The 26,533-nt window shown below is 29.5% G+C and overlaps 2 protein-coding genes across 7 annotated transcripts; one reads left to right on the forward strand and one right to left on the reverse strand.

Annotated features, from left to right (window-relative positions):
* Nucleotides 1–348: 348 nt before the first annotated feature.
* LOC100167151 (cleavage and polyadenylation specificity factor subunit CG7185) lies at nt 349–11,262 on the reverse strand. Of its 4 annotated transcripts, none has more exons than XM_016803007.2 (12): nt 11,110–11,262; nt 8,863–9,081; nt 8,539–8,766; nt 8,124–8,460; nt 7,983–8,050; nt 7,738–7,927; nt 7,219–7,629; nt 7,032–7,158; nt 6,694–6,789; nt 6,507–6,602; nt 6,165–6,358; nt 349–1,471 (listed from the first exon to the last, which is right to left on the reverse strand). In XM_016803007.2, the coding sequence occupies exons 1-11, from the start codon at nt 11,176–11,178 to the stop codon at nt 6,175–6,177; spliced, it is 2,025 nt and encodes a 674-aa protein (XP_016658496.1). In that variant the 5' UTR covers nt 11,179–11,262; the 3' UTR covers nt 349–1,471; nt 6,165–6,174. The 4 variants fall into 4 exon arrangements, with proteins under 4 accessions (XP_016658496.1, XP_001951351.2, XP_008181288.1 ...); XM_001951316.5 differs by having other exon boundaries at nt 6,507–6,587; nt 11,110–11,224; XM_008183066.3 differs by lacking the exon at nt 6,507–6,602 and having other exon boundaries at nt 11,110–11,224.
* Nucleotides 11,263–15,033: 3,771 nt separating this feature from the next.
* Nucleotides 15,034–19,928, forward strand: LOC100165119. 3 transcript variants are annotated; one of them, XM_008183069.3, is made up of 6 exons: nt 15,965–16,200; nt 16,642–16,733; nt 17,564–17,653; nt 17,899–18,039; nt 18,472–18,753; nt 18,898–19,928. In XM_008183069.3, the coding sequence occupies exons 4-6, from the start codon at nt 17,944–17,946 to the stop codon at nt 19,609–19,611; spliced, it is 1,092 nt and encodes a 363-aa protein (XP_008181291.1). In that variant the 5' UTR covers nt 15,965–16,200; nt 16,642–16,733; nt 17,564–17,653; nt 17,899–17,943; the 3' UTR covers nt 19,612–19,928. The 3 variants fall into 3 exon arrangements, with proteins under 3 accessions (XP_001951362.2, XP_008181291.1, XP_016658515.1); XM_001951327.5 differs by lacking the exons at nt 15,965–16,200; nt 17,564–17,653 and adding an exon at nt 15,034–15,601; XM_016803026.2 differs by lacking the exon at nt 17,564–17,653 and having other exon boundaries at nt 15,967–16,200.
* Nucleotides 19,929–26,533: the final 6,605 nt, after the last annotated feature.

Raw genomic sequence — 26,533 nt, forward strand, 5'->3', positions numbered from 1 at the left:
ACGTTTTGTTATCAGTGGATCGAATTTTATCAGCGGGTGGGCCAATTGGATCTGATGAATGCTATACATTATACAACATCTTTGGCCGCGGTGTTTGCACCGACATCTGCTCAGCATGCGACTATTTTAAGGACACCTAAAAAATGTATTTAATTTTTCCTACATAATATTCAATCAGCAAGACGGCGTGCACACTACACAATATTCATGACAAAATAGCTCTGACAATATTTAAACTAATCGTGCTATTTGGACGAAAGAATTCAAAAAATAACTGATCTTTTAGGAAATTAAATAATACACAAGCAACTCGCCTGGAATTGTTAGGGAAAAGAAAATCCAAGTATGTTAATAATTAACTCGTTAATTTTTATTTCATACAACAATAGTATTTACAATTACAACATAACCATATTTTAATGAAGGTGTTCCCAGTATCAAACACACGAGGATAGCAGCTATCCAATTGATATCCTCTTGATATAATTTTTCAAAGTAAAGAAAATTGTACTTGGAACCGAGCAGTTGTAAATCTACCTACAATAAATGTGATGCCACAACCAAATCTACTAGATTTACTTACACGACGTACAGTTGTAACCAATCATCATTCACTTTATCTCATTTTTTATTACTGTTTAAAATCAGAAATTATATTATAAAAAATAATAATTTAAACCTACATACACAATGATTACAATTATATTTCATCAAAACAAATAAAAGTAATAAAATGTTAAAACACGTTTTAGTATTTTTGTTTATATATATATAAATAAATATATATATATGAGTATAGGGTCTTGACAAAACAGTACAAGTCAAAAAAAAAAAAAATTAAAACAAAAATATATACAGATGAGACGATAATGACGCAAAGGGCAGAAAATGAAAAAATAAAAATTCACCTTAAATCTAATACATACGTTTTATTATTAGACTAATGTATTAAATAGATTTTGTATGATAAATATTGTTAAACATTATCATAATAAAATAAAATGCTTAAGAATGATTTAAGCATAAAAAAAAAAATAATATATAATTATGTAATAATGTGTAATACAAAAATTGGGTACCTAAATAATCTAGTCTAAATTGTGTTGAGTTCCAAGATCCAGATGTCATAAGCTGTCGCAATGCACTATTATTAAATATCAATCTTAACAATTATGGGTACAATTATTAAGGTGAGATACAGACAGAATAACGACACATTTTAAGTAAAAAATTTTTAAAACTGAAAACTAGGGAAAAAAAATTACATTAAAATGTTCATTATTATTGATAATAATATGTATTTTAAACCACCCGCACATAAATAAAAATAAAAGATTGATATCTTAAAAATACATTATTAAATATGTCCCATGATATTTGTAATAATCTACAAAATGGATACATAAATTTCAAAGATACAGTCTTGCGCAAACTTGTATTTATATAATATAAATGGATGGATCAGCGGCGCCTGTAAACAAATTAAAAACAATGCATTGATGAATTTTCACAGAAGTTATTGTTGATGATGGTCATTTTAATCGGCTGCTTAGTGATTGATGGACTTTTTCTAGGCAGACAGCAAACGCGCAGATGGTCTCACTCTTAACACTAACTTAAACTATCATTTAAAAATCTCACGAAATTCATTAAATTGTTATCTAATTATAAAATCACAGATGAGTTTTTATTTATTGACTCATTGAGTTGATTAATTGGTAAATGAATACCCCAATGTTAATTTAATTTTTGGAAAGGATTTATTATATTTAACGAGTGAATTATTCAATTATATTAAGAAAGTTCAATGATTTACTTAATATATTGTAACACAATTTAAATGTCAGATTTGTATTTATAATACAAAATATAGATTAATTTAATGTAATATAAAACTTAATTTAAAATTAATAAATACACATTTCAATCTATCAAATATCAATAAAATAAATTTACTATTTTATTGTTATATATTACAAAGTGCAGATGAGCTGATGTCATTTGAATCAATATAGTAGTAGTAAACCATACATATTATACACAGATAATAGTGTAGTAACTATTTTAATCATTGAGGTTTGCTTCCTTTCTGAAAGGATTATTTATTTCTAACTTTTATGCAAATATCACTAGAGTCGTAATTAGCCTTAGTAAAATGTTTTATTACTGGATAGTAATGTTAAAGAGATTTAGGTGCTACCACAACAATATCTTTTTACTTTTTAGCTAATCATTATTATCAATTCAAATGAGACCTAAATATAGAATATAACGGTTTATGGTAACTTATCTAAGTACTTAACTAAGTAACATTGTGTTGAGATTACAATTCAAGACATAACTAATTTAGTGAATTATATTAATTAATACAATTGTACAAATACAATTAGTTGTAAATACAAATACTACTTCTAAAGCTGTTTAAATAATATACTTAAAATTAAATTGTAAATAGTAAACTTAACAACTAAACTTAAAAACTAACCTTTTAAATAAAACCCAAATATATAATTTCAGAATTACTGTAAAATGCATTATTTGTTTGTATCTAAATCTTAAAAAATTACTATGAAAATTAAAATTTTTGAGTTTTTAAATAAATGATTAATCAATACTTGATCAATACTCTACATTGTTAGTGGCCAAACTTATTTTCTTCACATCACATCTTTATTAGCTACTAAAATTTGCACCACACTTCCAATAATCATTTTGTACTTTTCAAAAATAAATAATTTTAAGTTTGGAAAAGCAAATACCATAGACCAAACATTAAAATATCCATAATAAACTTTTATACAATGACTTATTTGTATTTGTATTTTTTTTTTTTTTTTTTAATATCTTGACAAACTTATATATTTGTATTGAAAACATTTATTTTGCTTTATTAAAATGTTTTAAGTGTAAATAAAAATGGACAAACTTATTTGCACAATACACTCTTTGGGAAATAAATGTGATGTAAATAATCAGAAAAACCCCATTAATGTCTGATGTCAGTCATGCGGTATTACAATAACAGTCACGCTATTGGATTTTAACTAAAAATAATAATTAATATTAGGAAGAATATTAAAAATATGATTACAATAATATATTCAATCCAATAGTCATAAGTATATGTTGAACTCACCATAAAAAATTGATTTAAAATATAAAAATAATATTTGTATATTGAAATAAATAATTTAATTTAAATTGGTTCAAAAATCAACTATGAGCAGCTATAAGTTATTAAATGTATAGGACTAATATATTATCTCTGGGAACATAAATAAATTATTAATTTATCGAAGAAATACATTAATAATTATACCTTTTTAATAATAATTTTAGCTCACTCTACCTTAATGTGAAATATTTTAAAAATATGTTTATGTCAACTAATAACTTATAAACTAGAAATTAGAATCTTATTTAATAATTATTGAATATGCTTTAAGCGATATACAACAATGCAAAATATTGTTTGAATATGAGGCGAATTAGCATATCGGGAAATTTAAAACTATGATGATGGCCCATACTTCATGTAAGCCACTTAGTTAATATTTTCTGGTAACAAATTGTTCTACATTTTATAAATACAACTACAATGTTATGTATCTACTTTAAAATTGACCAAATAAACCAAAAACGATTAATTTATAAAACTGATCCACTTAAACAATTAACAAAAAAACATTTAAGATAACCGATTATAAAATAATTGTAAAAAATATTTAAATGTTTGTCAAATTACTAATTTTGACTGTTTTTAAAACAGATTTCCCAAAAATTATTTATATGCACTAAGCATACAATTTTAAAAATTACAAAAGATTATATTAGGTACCATAGATAATTTGAAGTCAGAATTATTAAATGTTGGTTTAATCTTGAATAAAATTTAAAAACCATTACCTGATTCATAAATATTATGAAAATTACAGTAAACATTGATAGAAGGTAATTTTTAAAAACAGTCATTTATTTTTTTGTCCTAATAAGATTTGTGAAAAAATGTAATAATATAGAGTATTATTGCATTGCATTGCTGTATTAATCAATGATATTACAAGTTTTAAATATTTATATCTATATCTATATATTTATATTTATATCTTATACAACTCTGAGACTGCATTTGTTAGTTTATTATTTAATGCCAGAGGTGCAATAGAATAATTACTGGTACTGCTGTTGCATAAGTACCAAAGAACATTTTTAAGGTTATTCTGGGGTGCTTAGATTAATTTATTTGGGAAAATAATAACACCAATCCTTTTATGGTCGTGTACAATATACATGATAATAATTAATACACTTGTTCCTATTTGTTTTTTTTTATTGTTAACAAAATACATACATTATCAGTATTAATAAAAAATATTTTTTCTAATCAAGATTTTATAATAGCATCAAGTTAAAAAAAATTAATATTTCAAGATATAGAAGTAAATCACAATATTTTATATCTCAACACAAAATAAACATTATTATTATTTCTTACCTAAACACAATTGTCAACTTTAACTATTAAAGCAATAGATAACTAATAGCAGTTTATTTAGTAAATCATTTAGAACTATATAGATTAAACTATCCTAATTTAATAAAAATATAAAATATTTTATTTTTATAGAAATCCAACTTCTTAATCCGTATTACTTGCAATTTTTTTAGCTTGGCACTAGTTGGAAGATAAACCATAATGCCAATACCTCTAAGGATACACTAAAATATTAAATTTTAGTAATTTACTCTTTTATAAGTATCCCTAAATACATTTTCTAGTATAAAGTCTGAAAACTAATATGCGTAGGATATCTTTAAAATTCAAAATAATTCATTATCAATATATTATCAATTGTGTAAATAAGGGTAATCTGACAAAATAAAAAAAAAAATTAGTTTTCTTACACTTATATTTCGACTTGTAACAAAAATAATAGATATTATTCACATGAGATTATGTACATAAAGCAATTTTTATACATATTTATTAAATTATCGCACGAATGAAAATAGAAAACTTATTATGGACTGAACTTTCTTAAACATCGAAAAACGTTTGATGACAGAAATAATATTTTAAATGCCTAAAATGGTAATCAAATAAATGTTATTCTTAGAATTAACAATCAAAATATATTTTTAAATTTTGAAACATTCAATACAACATTAAATACTTCACTATGCACTTAACACTTGTAGAGAAATATAAATCATAAAAATTTTGATTTAATCATAGAAATATATAATACATAAAAAGCTTCGTTTACCATGTATTTTAAACATTCAGTTTTATAAATATATGCTAAGGGTGTTAACCGATTGTAACAAATACAATTTAAACTAGGCAATTACAATATAAACGAAGCTTTTAAAAACCTCAGGTGGGTAGGTAGCACATAATAGAAACTCGAAGAATAAAATTAGGTAGAAAATTATAAAACTAAATAAAAAAAATTATATAAATACCAAATTATACCCTTTGTGATATCCATCAGTTAATGATTAATTTAAAAATAATTGTTTGTAAAATAATGATAAAAAACATAATATAATTAATAATAAATGCACGCAAGCATTTTTAAATTAAAATGTTCATCATATTTGTACTATCATTTTTAAAAGTAAACACTTAAGTATGTATAAATCTTATTCTATGCTTGATTTAAATTTAACAAAAACGCATGCAAAAATTCTTAAAATATACCTAATTCACTTGTGTTTTATTTAAGATAACACATATTCCTAATACAAAAATGAGTTTTTCACAGATACACTATTATTAAATACAAAATTGTATTTAATGTTACATATTAGATATGTTATTTTTATCACAGCTCATTTATCACAGCAATTGGTTAAAAAGGCCAACTCTTCAATCATCATTGAAATGTATAAAAAAAAAATTTAATCAGCCTTTGCTTAATACTATGAAGGTTTCTCCTCTTTTTGTGAATTTATAAACATTAACTTAAATGTATAAATTAATTAAGGAAAGACCATCAAAAAAAAAAAAAAAATACTAAAATTATAAAATAAAAATAAATAACTAACGAAAATTTTAAAAAAAGGATTGAAAAATTTGTAATATATCTATGTTAAAATTTAACAGTCTAAATAAACATCAGTTCTCTAGTTTACAATACTTACAATAAAAAAATACTTACCACAGATGTATTAATGTCTAGAACTACGATGCGAAGATTCAGCTCGGTCTTCCCTACGATCCCGGTCACGTTCAATATCTCTGTCTGCATCTACTGCTCTCCTACTAGAGGTCGGCTCTCGTTCACGTTCACGTTCCCGATCACGTTCTCTGTCTCTATCACGTTCACGTTCTCGATAACGATCATCATAATACCTAAAATATTAAAAAGTTTAAAAAACATTCATAGTATAATTTATAAACAAACAAGTCTATAGAATATTTATTATTATCAATTTTTGAATTATTATTATTATTATTTTAGGAAACTTGATGAAAGGAATTGAAGATTGAGTGATATTACCTGGATTTAGAGGATACAGGAACAGACTCGGTTACGTCGGGCGGAGTGATTTTTCTATTTCGGCCGCTTGCTTTTACAGAACTGTTAAACAATAAACTTTACCCTCAACAAGTATGGACACTTTTAAAGCACAAATACTTCCAAGAAGAATTTTTCATGAATTTTAAAAATAACTCAAGAATCTTACCTGTCTTCTCGACTTCTCTCTCTGTATTCGCGATCCCTTTCTCTTTCCCTATCCCTGTCACCGTCTCGTTCTGTTGTATAATAACGGTCAACGTACCTGTTAACACATCTATGTTATGGCAACATATTATATTTTTTTTCATATAGCCTTTATTTATAGGACGATATAAGATATTCAATATTCATTATTATTGTATGAAAAATAATAATAATCTAGATATTCTTGAAGTTGTTATTTAACGAGGCTGAATCAAGAAGACCACGTATTAATAATTAATTTAAAATAATAAAAAGCTATAGACTTGCCGTAACTAAATAATATAAAAAACTACATCATACTTGTCACGATCTCTTTCCCTATCACGATCACGTTCACGACTTCTATCTCTATAGTCACGTTCACGGGATCTAGTGCGCTCACGCCTTGATCTTCTATGCAATCTGTCACGGGGTGATCTAGACCTCTCTAAAAAAATATATATGTACAGTACAGTCAACAAAAATGTTATATTAGTTTATAAGTTACCTCTTCTTGAACTATAACTCTTGCTTTCAATTCCATGTAATGTATCGTGCAAAGAACTCACTAATATTTTACAGCGCTCATCACTAGCGACTTTAGATTGTTTTATTAATGATATTGCAGTAACCAATGTTTCAATAGCACTAGAGAATTCACCAGCAGCAGCATCAGCAACAGCTCGAGCGATAGCAGAACTAGACACAGTTCTGTTCCTGCTCATAATTTCTTCCAATTCTTGTTCAGACATTCCCATATCATTATTCATGTAAGGTCGAGAAGAAGGTCCATTAGGGGGACCATATCCTGGATGACCTGGGGGTCCCTGAGGTGCACCACTAGGCTGTTGGAAGAATGCCGGATTGACATGTGGAGCTGGTGCTTGGCCAGGGCCACCTGGCATCATTTGAACTGGTCCTAAAAATGTTAGTTACATTCAATATTATAAAATGTTTATATTATATATATAATAGTAATAGGTATAATAATATAATACATTTAACACATAAGAATTGAAAAACTTACCTTGGCCAGGCGGAGGACCTTGCATTGGAGGGCCTTGTTGATGTGGTGGAAAACCTGAGCCCGGTGGAGCCATTTGATGTGGCGCCATTCCAGGAGGACGATTCCAATCACCACGTGGACCCCCAGGTCCTGGTGGACCCTGAGGACCTTGTGGTGGCCCCATTCGTGGTGGACCTTGACCCGGTGGAAACTACAAAAAAAAAAAAATTAATAAAAAATAAATAAAAAAAACATGTATAGATTACCATTCCTGGAGGTGGTCCTCTAGGCTGACCCACTGGTCCTTGAGGTTGCATCCCTGGTCTTGGGGGGCCTGAATAGTTTTAAACAGCAAAATGGTTAAAAAAAATAATAAATAAAACACAATTTTTTCATTAAATAATTACCCATTTGTTGGTTAAGTCCATTCCACTGGTTTTGGTAACCTGGAGGAGGTGGACCTTGTTGATGGGGACCCATAGGACCGCCTGATTGCAATGGCATTCTATGGCCATTAGTCATTCCCATTGGTGGCTGCATGCCTTGAGGGGGTTGTTGCATACCTTGCATTGGCATTCTATTTCTCATTCCTTGTTGTTGCATCATAGGTTGCTGTGGCATCATAGGACCCCCACGCATGGGTTGCTGCATAACTTGACCAGGTGTTCTAGACATACCACCCATAGATGGCATATTCTGATTATTTGGTGGAGGCAGTGGTCGAGTTTTTGATTGTGATTCAAACTAAATCAATAATAATAGATAAATATCATTTTCTTACATTACCTACCTAAACAGACTAATAATTAAGACATTTATTACCTGTAAAAGGGCTTGCTTAGTTGGAAAAGTGACAACAGGCGATTGTCCATGGAGCTCCTTTTTTGGTAATCTATCCATAACCATCCGTAAACTATGCTCCGAACCCAATGTAACGACACAAAAACCTTTAGATTGGCCATTTCCACGATTTTCAAAAAATTTAACCTCAATGAAATCTGAGACACCTATGCTTGTAACACTGTCTGTTATATCTTGATCAGTTGTCCACTATAAATTATATTTATACATTAATTACAAATTAATTATCGTAAAACAAAAACAAAAGTTAATTAAATGACAAATAAACACGCTTATTTCACTTACCCATGTTAAATTACCGATGTATAATTGGTACCGGCGTCCTGTAGTAGAATTGTTACTGGAGGAGCTGTTAGTAGATGAACCATTTGTGACTAATGGAGTACTATTTTGGTTATTAGCACTGGGAGGCCTATCAACTGGTTGTCTTGTCTGAGCACTATCATTTGTCCCAGATATGACATCATCATACAAATCTACATTGTCGTTACCAGCAAAATCCTCCTGAAATAATAAACAAGACACAATATATTACAATGACAATATTATGATATAAATATACCAAAATATTTTAACTATCAATATTATTTTATAAGAATAACTAATATAGATATCAATATATCATTAATGTATTCAACACTTAATAAAAATTACGTAATATATCAAAAATATATAAAAATATCATAAATAGCACCAAGTTATTCCACCAGACTTATAATTCATAAGCATAAATATTAGGTATACCTATAAGAAAAAACAAATTAACTTTTATTGAAACCGACATTAAATGGGTAGTAGGTAATTAGTTACATTTAAAATGTTTTTAAGTTACTATATTTTTCACACCTATTGTCAGTGGTCGGAAGTAGCGCGCTAATTGTAGCGACGCTACTTTATTTGTAGTGATTGACCTAGCATCACTACATTATGCATTAAATAGAGAAATACTATAGCGCGCTTAAATTTCCTGGTGGCGTAGAAAAAATTATCATTATCGTTACCTACAATCTAATTGGTGATTATTAAAATATCAATTATGATTATATTTGTTTATTTATATTATCATAATGATTAGTATATTAGTGAAGTTTTTGTCCTGGATCCCGTCCAGTGACCAAATGTGAAATCAGTGCAAACTACAAACAATAGTTTTCAATAAGAACATTTTTAAAAATGTAACAAAAAATTAGAGCGCTACATTTTGAAAATAGCGTTGGAAGCAGTACGCTACATTTGAAAAAAAAATAGTGATAGCGGTAGCAAGCTACTTTTTTGGGAAAAGTAGCTGTAGCATAGGAGTGCTACAAAAAACTAGTAGCGTCTCAACCACAGCCTATTGTACAACATGAAATTAAAAATTATTTGTTTTAGTATATTCAAATAAATTATAATATGTATTATGTGTCAACTCATATGTTACATAAATATGCATCTATGCAGATACAATTTATATAAATAGGCACCTTAATTTTACAGCACCTATGAATTAATTCAATTTTAATTCTGACAATTAGCCAATAACTATAAAAGATGAAATATAATAATTGAAAACATTTTTGTAACACTATTAGGGCCAGTTATGCCATCTCCGATTAAAGTTAACCGGAGTTTAATTGGCCGAATTGGCCCGGTTAAATATCTGTTATCTGCTGATTAAGTGTAAACATAGTTTAACTGTAGACGGGACAACTGGCCCTTAGTCATTAACTATAAAAAATTCAATATATATAATCAATATCTTCCATTTTTATTTTTTATCTAATAGGTATGACAGTAATTATAGTTTATAGTGTACCTAAAACAATATGAGAAGTATTCTGTTACATAATATGTACGAGATTAAAATAATTGAGGTTTGATGATTAATTTGAATAATAGTAAAACCTATAATAATTTATTTAAAAATAAAAACTTAATTGAATGATACTTATTATGATACTTGAGTAATAAAGTGAGGAGAACAAATTGATGATGAGAAAAACTTAGCATATTAAGAGTGAGCCAAAAAGATATGTAAAAGTTAATTTTCATCAACTATAAAAGACAGGAGGTTTGAGTTGTTAGAAATAAATAATAACTAGGTACCCAAAGTGAATCTGGTGGCACCATGATACGGATGCTGAGTAGTACTCAAACTACAGACTCGAGAGAAGTGATCATTATCAAACACGGTCGACGAGACCTAGAGTATCCGCGATCCACAAGCCTGGTTCGGTCGAACGCAATAGACATAATGGATGGGCTAGTGCCAAATGGGTGAGCAAATGATGAGTGGGCGTCGGGAATGACGGAAACCGCGGAATGATGGTGTGTATACATCTCGTGCAAAGGGAAGCGGACGGAAGTTTTCAAGTGGCAACGGACTGATATTAATTATAAGTAACCGCCGAATTCGGCAAAGGATCAGCTAGATCAGCCGATGCTACCGGGCTTCGGCGGCAGACGCGCGTTCGGCACGATCGGCCATGGAAGACGCGCACGCTAAAAATAAGAACAGCGTCGACGACGAGTTCAAGTGAGTCAATATCTTACCTGGGCGAAGTCTTGTTCCAAATCGTCGGCGTACAGATCGATGTCCACGCCGTCGGCCATTTTTGTCATGTTATCCGGTCCAGCGGACTATAGAGAACCTCGTCGACGACGGCGGCGACACTCACACACAGACGCGCGGCACATAGACTGCGCAAGCGCCGAACTTGAAAACTTCGGTGGTGGGGGCGTTGGACGCCGCGCAAAGAGATTTTCTGTTGTTTACGAGGGACGGCGCCGTGCCGCCGTTATTACTTGCAGGATGCAGCCCAGCCCGCAGCAAAATGTTTTGTTGTTAAATTGTGGTGGCGTGCGCACTGCGTCGTACCAGCGGGAAAAAACTATCGGTCGCCGACAAGAAATAAACGAAATGTTGGTAAGACTGTTTATCACGAATAACGCGGTTATTCAAAATTCAAACACTCCGAATCAGAGTCTCCGATAATTATTATCCGATAACTATTATAGTTAATTATTATTTACCTATTTAGTATTTACCACGGTCCACTATTAAAAATATGCCTCGGTCATACCGTTACCTGATAATTGTTTTACTGTTAATGTATACTATACGGAAATATTAATATAATAATACATATAATATAAATATAACGTCTCCCCGATAGATCTTTTATACGAATATACGATATGTTAATACTAGCCACTTGGTAGTTAATGAATTGGAAAATTGGTAGGCGGTAGGTCTAATTCAAAACATAATGCAGTTTTTAGCTGAATTAATGTTTCCCTAGGAATATCTGGCATTCTCGCTCATATTATACCTAATTACAGCTAAAATTTCGTTACAAAGAGCTGAATAAAACTAACTTATCTCTTAAGCATAGCAGTTCGTGATAGATAATATATTGAACAATATTATAAAACAAAATAAAAATTTTACATACATTTTACAAAAAAGGTTAATATGTTTATTATCACCTATTGCCTATTGTAATAGCATTACCAATTTTATAGTTTTCATTTATCAAAGTAACTAGAAAACTACAATTTTACTCAGTCGGAACATATCAACGAAGAGTTATCCATATAACATAAACAGGTTATGAAAGTATCTACCACGGGCATCAAGAGATAGGCGAGTTAATAAATTAACAGATTGCATGCAGTGCCGCAAAAATCACAGGGGCAACCGTGGAAATGCCCCTGAAAAGGGACCATTTGGTGTTAGTTCAGAGGCCCCCTCCCTATCGAGGTCACTCGTCACTGCATTATGCTCATCTCATCATATGCAAGACAAATTATATAACAGTTCGTAGTTACAACTTAAGAAAATGTTAGCGCACTATTTGTTTTTTCTTTCTTGTCCATACTCCATGCTCAATATATAGTCAATTCGCAATTACGCAAAATCAATTTTTTCTATATTTTTGAGTAATCTAAAAGGAAAATCACCAATTACAAAAATAATAGATAATAATTTTTTTGAGGGTGTAATATTCTGGTATAATATGACATATATTGATTTGCCTACATGTTGTTTTAAAACAATTTAAACATCATTTAAATATACAATTTTTTTTTTTTTTTTTTGAAAGTTGAATAAATTCAAAATCGAATAACCATAAAATTTAAAACCCTCAAAAATAACCATTATGTCAAGCCCTTAAAAATATTATATCTGTGATAACTCAAGTCATAAAAATTACCATTATTACCTTTAACTATAGTAATATAACTTATGAATTATTAGTTATGGGCCTATGAAAAAACATTAAGTGCAAAGCCTTAGCGCTTACCGCTCAGGGCCCAATAATAATTGATTGTGTCCCGAGCCTCAAACCTCGTGTATATTCTAACGCTATGATAAAATAAAATTACCCACATAAACTGAATCGTGTGCCCATATGATGATATTACGCGGTTCTATTTAACATTGTTAAATGTTAATATATACATTTGTATTGGGACCAGTTATGTTTGCCCACAATAAGCGGATGCCTTTATTAACCAGTGTCCGGTGGCCACATTAAGCGGAATCCACGGTATATTAATAATCAATCATAACTACTAATAAAAGACACTACGAGGTTCATAATCAAATTCACCTACATGGGGTGAGCGTGAGCCGTGGGCATAAACATTTCCGAGAAGATTGTGGGCGGACATCACATCGTTGGGAATGTAGATACTCTTATTGATAGGCTGGGGGAGAGAAGTAGGACTAATAGGAGACCCCGAAACGGCCTGTTTTCAGACGTGATCTGACCAACTGACCAAGCTAGGACAAGCACCTTCACGCCCGCACCAGTTAGTTTAAGAAAATTATATTTTGGACTTAGAATATTTCCGAACAGTAATAATTTGACTTAAAAAATATCCTATAGTGAAATTGAATATTTCCGACGCTTATAATTATTCTGTTCCGAACAGACTGTTTCTGGACATTGCATCAAACCTGCAGTTACGAGCGTTTAACTGAATAATAAAACTATAACATCTACAATTCGAATAAGACTAAGTATAGTTTATATTGCTCTGTACATCACCTGTCGGCTGTCATGTACGACAGGAGCATCATTTGAACTTTTTTTTTGTTGGTGCCAAAATGTTTGCAGGTCATTCAAATTATTACCAGTCCACATGGATAATTTTTTTTTTTGCGGGGGGGGGGGAGTCAACTGTGGATAGGATCTGTAGAATATTTTCATTTAATATGTCACTTATATTAGGATGAAAACATCACAATATTGCTACTATTTTCGAAGAACTATGTGTAGGTATACTTTTAATGTATTTGTTTTATATTGTGGATACCTGCAGTGTACAGTGGTATTTACACTTGGTAAATAAATGTATGGGTATAAAACTCCTTTATAATAAAATACCTAATCGAACCTAACCAACACATTTTTCCCTCTGCATAATCAAAATATATAATATAGCCAGCTTAATGAGACCAGACATTTATTTTATGGGTACCATTCTTCACAATGTTTGTGTTATAATTTTATCAATTACAATATTGTAGGACCCCTAAACCGCATCAAACATTCTTGAAAATTAAACATTAGTACAACACATTTTTTTTTAATACTAAAAAAATATAAGCTGTATAATATAAAACACTTAGGTATACCGGCACTTATATTTATTGAAGGCAGGCCAAAGAAGGCGTTTAAAAAAATGTTTGTGCAAATGTACACCCTGCACCCCTCCCCCCAAATGACGCCCCTGATGTACGAGTTGGCTTTCAACACGTATATGGTTTAAAGTAAAAAATCTTAATCATTGCAGGTAAATTATGTAAATGTTATAGAGACCAAAGTATATAGGTAGTAGGTACTTATTGACTATTGTCTATTACTCATTATTACAAATCAACTAGGTAATAAACGAGAAACATATCATTGAAATTTGAAATAGTATCTAAATTCCAAGAGAGGAGGCTTCAGCCCTCATGCCCAATATAACTGTATATAGTATAAGGGTAGATGTATAACACCTCAACACTCCTCCTCTTTTGGTCTTGTTAAAATATTTTTTGATTTGAAATTTGGAGTGAAGTCTGTAGCACCTTTTATCGGAAACAAACGGCAACGTTGCACCAACAGGCGGGAACAACGCCGGCGTTGTGTAAGTGTGCGACATGTACAGAATACCCAAAACTAGAATCTGATATTATTATCCTTTATTCATTTTTAGTTTCTAACATAGACAAAGAAAATAAGTTTTCTAACTTTTAGTTTTCTTTTCGATGTCACACTGACAGCTTTCAACGACTTTTTAGCTAATTAGTTTTTACGAACAAAAATACAAAATGGATTAGATAAATTTGGATTTGTTCATTGTTGACCTAATCAACAATCCTAAATCCTATTATCTTAATGCCTAATATTGTCCTGGACTAATGCACTACATACAATAATATAGTATGTACTATAATATTATATATACCTACATATTATCTGTTTTGACTATACAACTGGTTAGTGTAGTTCTATATAGTACTTTCGTCCACCACCGAAGACGTTGTGTTCGATCTCCGCAATTTAGGTCTATGGTTATAGTGTTAACAGTTTACACTGCTCACTGATTGGACTGGTTCGGTAATCGGCTAATCGAGTGTTCGGCTCTCATTTCATTGTCTGCCGTCAATGTGAATGCTGAATTGTTGTGCTCTAGGAATTGATTTTTTAAAATAGTCTTAGCTCGTGCTCTATAATACGTCTATACTTCGATTTTCCAATTAATTATTCGTATTTTCTCTCGACAGCGAATACTACAATAATTATTCATTATAACTTAATATATTTATATGCATTTTAAACGGTATCATCAAGCGATTCGAGAAGTACGGGAATGACAAATTGATACATTTAAACATATTAATATTTAATAGTGACAAATAACAATTTGTATTGATTGTGCAGCAGCTTCTAATAATATACTATAGACATATAAATATAGCTATATATTTTATATGTCCATATAATATACCAAATTTGAAATTAGTTTTCACCAATTATGATGGACGGTGAGTACTTATTTATACGTTAATATAACTAATAACTAATTAGGAATAAGCATTTTATAGAACGTCGGAAAATATAAAATCTATATTCGATCATGACATATCAATACGACGTATCAAATTTAAGCTTGTAAAGATGTTTATACGTCTTTATAGATCAATACACCTTGTAAACAACAATTAATAGTTTCCCTCCATTTTTGTAATTTCTTGCGGCTTATGTATTATGCATATATTTTAATACTATAGATACGTATATATTTTGATGTAGTTTTTAACATAGAGTGAATCTATTCAGTTATAAATTAGAATAATAGTATAATTTTGTTTTATACGTGAATTCAAATTTCAGAGGGTTTACGTTTGTTTATCTTAATATGAATATGATGCATTTATGCACTTCTATTTAATTTGTAAAAAGTGTGACTGTCACTTAATGAAATCTGAATAATCCTAATGATAGGAAATAGGAATCAAATTAAGTGTTCAGCACAATCCAAATTTTACATGAAGTTGTATGAATCTCATTAAAAAAAAAATTATTTGTTATCAACACAGGACATTACTTAAATGGTTTAAACAATTTAAGAATTGAAAACATGGTAAGTACTTAAAAATTCCAAGAATTTGAATAAATTCATTACTTAGGAAAAATGGGGGTGAACATGCATATATTAATGAATATATGTATGGGTACCTACATTATATAATATTATAATATCTTTAAAATTTGACTACAATGTAATTGGGTCGCATTGTAACAAAATAAAATAAATATATTTACAAAAAAAATTTATATCCCTGTTAATTGTACTTTTAAATATTTTTTTATAAAATAATAATAGTTGATGACCTATGGTCCATTTTTGTTCTGAACTTTAAAAAATAATATTTCTTCGTAGCGATCTTCAAGCTTAATTTAAATTTTAGACTGACTAGGTAATTATTTTTTCATATCTAATATGTTTTTGTTGTTTTTTTTATTTAAATGTGTTTGTTAATAAAATATATAGTAGGTATATTAATAATATATTATATTTCAGAAATTCAAACGTGGTGGGAGATACCGAGCATTGCACATTTTTGTAAAGTTTTCACTCTAATCACTAAAGATGTCAGTCGAATAGACATAAATGTAAGTACAAAATGTTATAAAAATTATACTCAAATAATGGTGGAAAGAAATTATAACAATATTTGAAAATATTTAATAAAATATGAATATAGGTAGGTATTAAATTAGATAATATTATATATTAAGGTGCCTGGTGCCATTGTAATTTTGTACACAAAAATATGCTCTATAGAAATCATGATCCTGTTCTGTAAAACGAACAAATTTGATAATTTTTTTTTTAACTAATAAAGGGTAAATTCTATAGGCGACTTTGAACTTCTGTTTTCACTATTTTAATCTCAAACTTCATAATATGTATTCAAAAAAAATACAATTTTAAGAGCTTTTTTTATAAATTATACTATCTATACCATTATTTAAAATAAAATAAAAAATCAGAGTTTAATGTTGGAAGGCTTCTTTTTTCAGATAAAAAAAATAGTTATCTGTCAAAATCTAAAAATTCTATAAGGCCTGAGAACTTTTCCAGTTACGTCATTTTTTTCGATATGATACACCCTACAACCCCCCTCCCCCTAAATAGGTGTTGGGCACTAAACTAGTGGAAAAGTATTATAATTAAGGTGACAGATAATATATAAAATTTAATTTTAAAATTGTATAGAATTGCAAAAAAATTTTTAAAAACTGGCACCGGGCTCCTTAATTAATTGTAGCTAGACACTATTTAGTGATTCACATAAAATATTTTTGTATTTTACTTCATTTTAAAAACAAATTCATCAATATAGTGAGTAATTGAAATATTTATATACCAATGATTTAAAAAACAATTTATTGCTCATTTGCACTTTTATTTAGTTACAAACTTACAAATGTCTTTATAGTTTATTTTATAGATGTACAGTGAATCCATATTTCTTATACAGTTATACATATGATACGTTTTTACTATTGTTGGCTTGGCTTTAGTGGTGGTTGGTAAAAAATAATATATATTTATTTATTATAAATTCACAGACATATTGTGTTTATTAATGATCAAATATACATGATAGATGTATAAATATTACTATTATTTGAAAAAACTCATCAAAATATTATCTTATAGAAGTTAACTTTGTAGTCTATTTAACATGACACAATGAGTCAATAATTAATATTTAATGAGTGTATAACAAAAAAAATGTATTTTACTATTTTTAACAAAAAAAATTTACAGGAACTTGAAAATGCAATTGATGAAAATTCATATTTGTTGACTGATATGGCTATTCGATTTACCAAAATTTGTGGTTTTTATGATCCAAACACAAATGAATGGTGGAATTTTATGAAAAAAAAATTTCAGAGTAAATGCAGTGTAAGTTAAATTTATATTAATATGTTATATAATAAAACACATGAGTATTAAGACATGGAACTAGGACAGAATACATTAATGAAGGCATTAAGAATTTAGTTAAGATCTATTTCCTTACATGTTTTGTGTTTTTTTTTATTTAAAAAACAAATGATTATGTAAAACACAGGCATTTTTCTCTAAATACACATATTATGAATGTAAACAGTAGTTATACATTTGTCATCATTAGATAACCACCAGTAAATTACAAGTTTCATCCACTTTTGGTATCTTATTAGTAAATTACATTATTTCAGTTACGTGTATTGTTTTAAATACAAACAAAATTTTAATGCCCAAAGATGAATAGTATAGTGTTTTAAGTTCTCCTTATTATAGGTCTGTAAAAGATTACAATATTAAAAATTGGGTATCTTATATATTTTTCAGATTTACAACTTTAAATATTCACTAGATTCAGCAACATATTTTGATGATTTAACACGTAAACAAAAAGTTGAAGCTCTTTACATCTTTTGTAATCTTATTCTTGATGTTAAACATATTCAAAATAAAATTTCCAATAATCCTAAAATATGGCACATGTTAAACGTGAAACCATTAGGTTCTGATCAAAATAAATCAGTGTATTGGTATTTTGGTGGCAGTAAATTATATAGAGAAGACTTTGAGAACGCATTTGATATATCTACTAACTTACCAGTAAATCATGTAAGTACAATGGGCTTTATAATATATTTTGTTTATTTATATCTGATTTTTAAATCGTTTAGAAAATCAATCGCTGAAAAAATTTGTATGCACTACTACATTTTTAGATTGACTAAATATTTTAATTTAGTTTTTGTTTTACAGAATTTCCATGGAAAAATTCCTTATGAACCTTATCCGTCGGGAGTTTTTGGCTCAGGAAAATGGAATACAATATGTAATAATATTGACAACTGGAATTCATTAGCTGATGTTACTGAATACAGTAAAAATATAAATGTTAGATATTTACATAAAGAAATATCTAATATTATAATAAATCTTCCTAAAGTAAAGAAAAAGAAATCCCTTTATGTATACATAAAGCCTAATAGGCCTTTAAGGAGTATTTGTTCAAGAACTCTTCGATCTATGGGTGTAATGGATGCTGAAAAAAAATTGATTCCAAATTCTAGTGTAATTCAGCACAAACAATACCCACAAAATGTTATAGAAAACCAAACCAAACATAGATATGATTCAGCAGTTTCTCAAAGAAATAAAATGTCTAATCTAAATATACATGACCAAAACCAAAATATTTCATACTCTACAAATGTGTTTAATAATGATATTATTCAAGTAGGAAAATTAAACAATCAAACATCATTAAAATTGCGGTTAAGAAGTGGTAATGAAAAAGTGCTAGGTGAATGTGTAAACAAAAATACAGAGTATGAGGATGTATTTCGTGTAAACACTGAACACTGCGATCAAGAAAATAATCACTATTTAAATAACTTTAAACGTAAATTACGATCCTCAACAAATGGAACTAACACTCCACCATTCAAAGATTTAAATTATTGCTCCCTTTAAAAATAATTTATTACTATTATATAGTTTTATATTTATCAAATTTAATAGTAAAATAGGAAATACTTTATTTTATGTGTTGTATTTATTAATGTAGTTAGTATTAATATTAATTTCTTTGAAACTGAATACTTGTTTTAAAATTTAAACTATTCTCAGTATGCATAGTCAATTTGTGTGTCACATAAATTGACTATGTGTATAAAGATATGATAAATAAGTTTCGCTTTATTTTTACATGTATGATATATTAAAATTAAGTTATATATTAATGTATTCTTTTTTTTTCTGATAAATAAATAAAATACTAAGCATTAGAACATTTACCTACTTTAGTCTCCCATACTCCTATACTCTATTCAACATACGAATGGTAGTCGGCGGTTTGTAACTTGTACGCAGGAATGTATCTTTGTTTCAAAGCACTGGTCTTGCACGTTGATTTGGTTGGGGAAGCGGATAAAAACTCGTCACCGCCATTTACCCATCGGCCATCTTGTGTTGAACAGAATATATTTATAATCTAAAATGGGGAGAGTTACCCTGTGTAGTATGTCTATATAAGAAGAAGAGTTTACTGATCCACTTGTGCAGGATGAAGGGGGAAAATAATATTTAAATACCCATTCTACATCTTGTCATTTTTACTTATTGCACCTAGCAAATAGCAATAAGAATTATAAAAAAAAAATCTAATTAAATACAATATTTTCAATTGCATTATGTAGTGACGCACTTCCGTGGAAAAACCGCCATCCACTGACATCTTTAATATTAAATAATTATTATTATTAGATAGATATAGTGCCTAATAATTTATTTTTAACTTAGAATGTGTCAAATACTCAAAATTCAAATTATGTATATAATACGAAATTAGTGGCAAAATAATATAAGAAAATAAGATAGCAGCTTTTTGGTAACAATATTATAACAATATTAGGTAGATGGATAATGATGGCAGATGATCCTCTGCCCTAGAATAAAAAAATTATATTAGCTGTACTACCTACGTATATTAAATTATTATTAATCTTTCTTTCATTTCAATAAATGTCAGTACTTGGTAGGTACCTATTTAGTTTGGTACCCACTTAAAGCTAATATCATTACGCTTACGCATTATGGAAACTTATTATTGATTAAATCTAAATCGGCTTCTAAGTCGTCGTTGAGAGTGTCAGTCATCGTCATTAGCCATCCCAGAGTTAATCTCATAGTGGTGTTATCGGTCGTGACTTGCAACGCCCGTTTCATGTTGTTGCTGAACGTGAACACATTGTCGTCATACTCACCGGGAAAACATTGATCCTTATACGCTCGTTCACCCCACTTGTACCTATTGACCAGATACTCAATTGATTTCATCCCAATCTCAGGCTGAACCTGAATCCGTCGAATCTCCTGTAACAACGGACCAAATTCCTCCACGAAGCCCAGGTCTGACGAATAATTCGATACGGTTTCGATCGCCTTGCCCACGGATCGAGCATTTCGATTCCAGTAGGCGGCGTAGGCGCTTCGGAAATATTTATCACTACCGTCTCGATCCGATAACTCATCAATCCCACCGACGTCGTCACCAATAGAACACTCTGCTGTCCAGAGTCCCTTAATTTTGTCATGTAGCAAGCTGTAAACTTTGTGCTGATCGATCGGCTCCAACGCCTGTGCCGACCATCGGACTTCCGACACGTTTTCCACCAATACGCGCATACTACAGTAGTATAATTTCATCAAAAGATTTAAGTACGTGTAACAACGGCACTTAACTTTTTCCGTTATTAACGTGGTAAGTCTTTCTGTGGTCCATTCGATATTTTTTGCTAGTTTCGACGCGACTTGGTCTATCGACGTCGCTGCCACTTTGCCGGGATCGGACGAATGGTCCACGATGGCCTCGTTGCCGATCAGTCTCCAAACTTCAGGATCGTGGTACTTGTTGAACGTGTGATAGAACACGATCGATACATCCGGACGCTGCCGCAACGGTCGCTTAGGGTCATATGCGGGAAGAAATTTCACAAACAACGATTGCAAATCTTTCTGTATTGCCACGAACAGCCTGTCGATTTCTCTGACAAGCAGAGGGATCGAATGGTACTTGCGCTCGAATTTCCAGCCTCCGTCCCTGTTCTTCAGTAGTGCTGCGGCATCGACGTCTGCGTAACACTCTTTCCTGTACATGATCTTTACTTCGTCAAAAATCAATAATAACAATGAGTTGCGATCAGACTTATTGGCAGTCGTTACTTTGTCTATTTTGTACAAATTATGGAAACAGTCAAGTTTTTCGATAAAAGGTAAAATTAACTGAACTATTGTTATAATATTTTCCATAAAACTGTTACTTTTTACTGAGAATTCTCCATCACTTTGTTCTGGGCTTTCGCCTAGTTTTTTGTCTGTTCCGCCATTTTTCATCGTTGATGCTTTTATTTGTTGAAATTTTTTTTCAATACTTGCATTTTCGTCGTTCAAAAATTCCGACTTCTTTTTAAATAATTCTTCAAACGTGTCTATTCCACTGTTTCCATTCCCCGTCGATCCATTTATTGTGTTATTTATAAATATTACATACATAATTATTGGCAATAAATGCCTCATACCTCTACATACAATTGCTTTATTTTCTAAATTAAAAAATGTAACCAAACTGGATCGAATCTCATTAATTTTGGTCTCTATAATATATTCTAACGGTAAATAGATACCGTTTTCTTTAATTAAATCTCGACAGTAATATTTAAGCTCGTCTATACCTTTTTTTGTTTCGTTTTTTTTACACATAAAATTCATAGCGTTCAATATGTCAATGGTATTTAACGTTTCCAAAATTGTTGACGAATTATTCAAATTATCCGAATGTGATAAGTCTACCAATGGAACACATCTTATTGCGCTCATAATCGCAAAAACAAATGCCAATACACAGTACATTGTAAATATTTTATCGGTCGAAATATTAAAGTATTCAATACTACAATTAAATTTACTTATACTTGGAAATCATAAAGTACCTACGTGTTAAATTTATATACCTTCACAGTTCAGGTACTGTGTGATATTTTACCACGTTTCCATCAGTCACGTAATAATAGGTACAAACAACAAACTTAAACTAGGCCTGTATGAGAATAACAGATATTTTTTTTTTTCGGACTGGTAAGGTAGAATTTATTAGTTTATTCAAGTGTTCAGTACAGCACGTATAAACATATTATATAGATACATTATTATACACTATCATTATATTATATTCTTAAACAGTTAAGTAAGTTCAATGACGTATTTATTGAGTGGGGAAGTTTAAAGCATTCGCTCAGCCATCACTCGTATTATTTTTTTTAATTTAATTTATTTAAAAATTGTAATGTATTGTATTAAATAAAATTATAAATATGACTTTAAATATGATTATGATTTCTATTAATGAAACTAATTCTATTTCTATTTTTACGTAACCAGTCACGTATTTAGGGTGGGTGGCAAGTGTACCCTGCTGCCCGGGGTGGCAAATTTATATTGACATATTATTGTAGTGTATTAATATTTAATTGTATCAAAAAATAAATACATTTTTATTTTTACTATAGCCTTCTGAAAATCAATTATTATAGCTCAAATATGTATATTGTTTTCATCAATTAGTCGGAAAATAATATTAATAATTACAAAAAATATTTATGGTAAAGTATGAACTAAGAAATGTGTTTTACGTTGGCTTTATTGACAGTTGAATTAGAATGAACAAGTAGGAAGGTAAAGCAGATTTTGAAGAAATTATCACTTTATTTTCGAATCTTTAGGAGAAAATTATAAATGTAGGTATCTAGAATATTATTATAAATACAATTAAGAACAGAAAAATGCAATCAAAATAAATAATAAATTGTTTTCAGTTTATATTTCATTTTTATAATTTGAGTATAAACCATGACTAGGTACTCTATGACTTCAAAAGTGTATAACATTGAAACTAAGTCACAAATTGTAGCTTGGTAATAAGTTTCTCACGACGCGCGACGCCCGCATGTGTTGTCTCCTACAAGTGCGTGTCTGTAAACAAGTGACTGTAAGAGAAACATTGTGATTGTATTGAATATTCAACTATATATAAATAGCTCAAGAAGAGTTAAAATATTTTAAAAATTATAAATAATACTTATTTAAATATTTGGTAAAAATGTCAAGTCTCTACGGTTATTTATTTTAGGAATACAACAAAAAATTAAACAGATTTTGTTAATAACGGATATGGTCAATTTTCATACTATACATTGAAAAGTACGGGTCATTTTGTACTTTTATCCAATTTTCAACCAGAAACCACTCTCAAATTTGGAGCTTGTAAAATGTTTATGGCCCAAAAAGGTGAAAGACACTAAAAAAATATATAATTGTAAAACCAATACATACATTACTCCGCAGTCCACTCAGAATCAAAAAACAACAATACACATACATACATTATATATTGTTCGTAATTTATTTATTAATATTTTTTTTGGATAATCTTAAGTAAGTACCTATATCCATAATTTACCATTTATTTTACTGGATAATGGACACGTATTAGATATAACTAAAATTTATCTTAACTGTGGGTGTCAACTGTACGTCAGTACTTAACTATGTGCCCATTTGGACAAGGAAAACCTCCTTAAAAAATGGATCTCACTAAGATTGGTGATTAGATCTAGTAGGTACATCACTAAACGTCCATCACTTCGACATTTAGTCGAATCAGCTTAGTATTAGCTAAGATAAATAGCTACATAATATAATAAATAGATAACCATAGTAGCCAGTAGGTAGATAGTACCCAAATAATATTTTAATTAAACATTAGTCAATCAACATAAAAATAATATAAAGATGTGTATACCTGGTGTACCAGCCATGGCTGGTAAATAGTGGTACCTACTCAAATACCTACTGTAATGATAATGAAAAAATTAGCAACTGTTTTTTTTTTTATTGTCATCTTATAATTATAAAATATTGTACATGTAATGCAGTATTCAATGAATGTGCATGTATAATATTATATCATTGTAAAAGTTATGTATTAACCATTTTTGTAACCGTGGGAGCTTGAAATACGCAACCCTAACTTCCAACGTGTTTATTATTTTATTGTTATAAACGAGGACAAATAGTAAGGGTCAAGGACTCGACTACAGTCAGAGATGCTGGTTAATTCTCATTCAAAATGTTATTTACCTATTCTTAATTGAATTTATATAAAACTTGTCCATAATGTTTTCATGCATAATCAAATAATTTATTAGCATTATGGAAATATACGTTGGATAATCTAGGAAGAAGAATACTCACAAATATGAAATAACTAATAAGTATAAACAATAAGGAAACGGGGTTACTAAACATAATAAAACAATCCAAGGCCAGTCCTCGCCCACATAAGTGTAGTCGGAATAATTAAATGGTATTTACTTTTAGTTTAATTGAATGATTCATTTGGGATTTTTCGTTTTTTCTCATATCGCACCATCCACGTAAATGACCATTAGGACATCAAGGACGTCGCATGTCGATTCTGTCTTCCTGGTTTATCAAAATATAAATTAAATTAATGATGTTCCAATGGGCTATGTGGGTAATTGTAATCTCGGTCCGACAATGTCGAGTGATAAAAAGGTAAATTTATTGTAAACTCGGCCCCGATTTGCAGGGTGTAAGCTACTATTTTTATACGTAAACGCGGTCCCAATATTTCAGGCATAAGTTTAATATCTTAAAGGTATTAAGCCTATATAGGCTATAGCCTATAATGATTGTTTAAACTTTAAACTAGGTTTTAACCATTTAAAATTATTACAACCAAAGGAGGCAATTTTACAGTGTGAGGGCTTGACAGTTAACGTACTCTTTATTAGTCCATTGTAAAGTCATAAATCTCCATATAAATAATATAAAATTCGAAATAGAATCAATAATCATGTCTGAGTCTGTATACGACAACATATTTTGTAGATATCTTAGTCATATTATGCTATATGCGGATATGCCATATAGTACATATATTTTTGCATGAATACGGTCGATTGAGGGTTTTTCAACACCCAAAACAGTAGGTAAATACTCCCCTGTTATATGATTGTATATCATATTGTACAAAACATGACGAACGTATTTATTATTTGTTTAATTTCGTTATCGACTATAGTAGCTTCATTAAATCACTTTATGCCTTAAATTTGTTATATTTTATTTATTATTTTAATGTAATTTGTTAAATTGTAATCATTACAAGTACCTACTAGTGTATTAGTGTCTAATTACTGGTAAGTTATTACCGTGTTCGGATCTCGCGTACAATAATATATTGGTATTATTTAATTATAAATATGCTAGGTTACTAAAGTAGTTAAGTGTCCAAACAAAGAATAAAAAAATAATAAAATGTACTTATTGATACTATAAATAAATGCCAAGTAAATTAAATTAAATTACACTTATTTTGTTTCAATAATGTATTTACTTGGCGAGAAATTATGTATTTCAAATGACACAGCACACGAAATAACGTGAACAAAATAAACATACGACATTATAAGTTCATTATAATTTAAAATATTATAATGGACATTTCTACTAAAATTATTTCTCGCCAAGTAAATAAATTATTGAAAGAAAATAAGTGTACTTTAATTCAATTTACTTAGCATTTATTTATGATATCACATCTTTATAGTGTTTAAAAAGATCTGTTTTGTTTTTTTTTTACTTAGCTGGAGTTCGACGAAATTTTTTTGTTGTGATACGCTATGTCATGAATAGATTTAACATTAAAAAAAATTTAAAAAACTTATGATTTCATCAAAAAAATAAATCATATATGAGGTCATCCACGGTAATGAACACAATAAATTATTATAATGATAATTTATCACTACAT

The sequence above is a fragment of the Acyrthosiphon pisum genome, chromosome A3 (genome assembly GCF_005508785.2).
Source record: "Acyrthosiphon pisum isolate AL4f chromosome A3, pea_aphid_22Mar2018_4r6ur, whole genome shotgun sequence".
NCBI lineage: Eukaryota > Metazoa > Arthropoda > Insecta > Hemiptera > Aphididae > Acyrthosiphon > Acyrthosiphon pisum.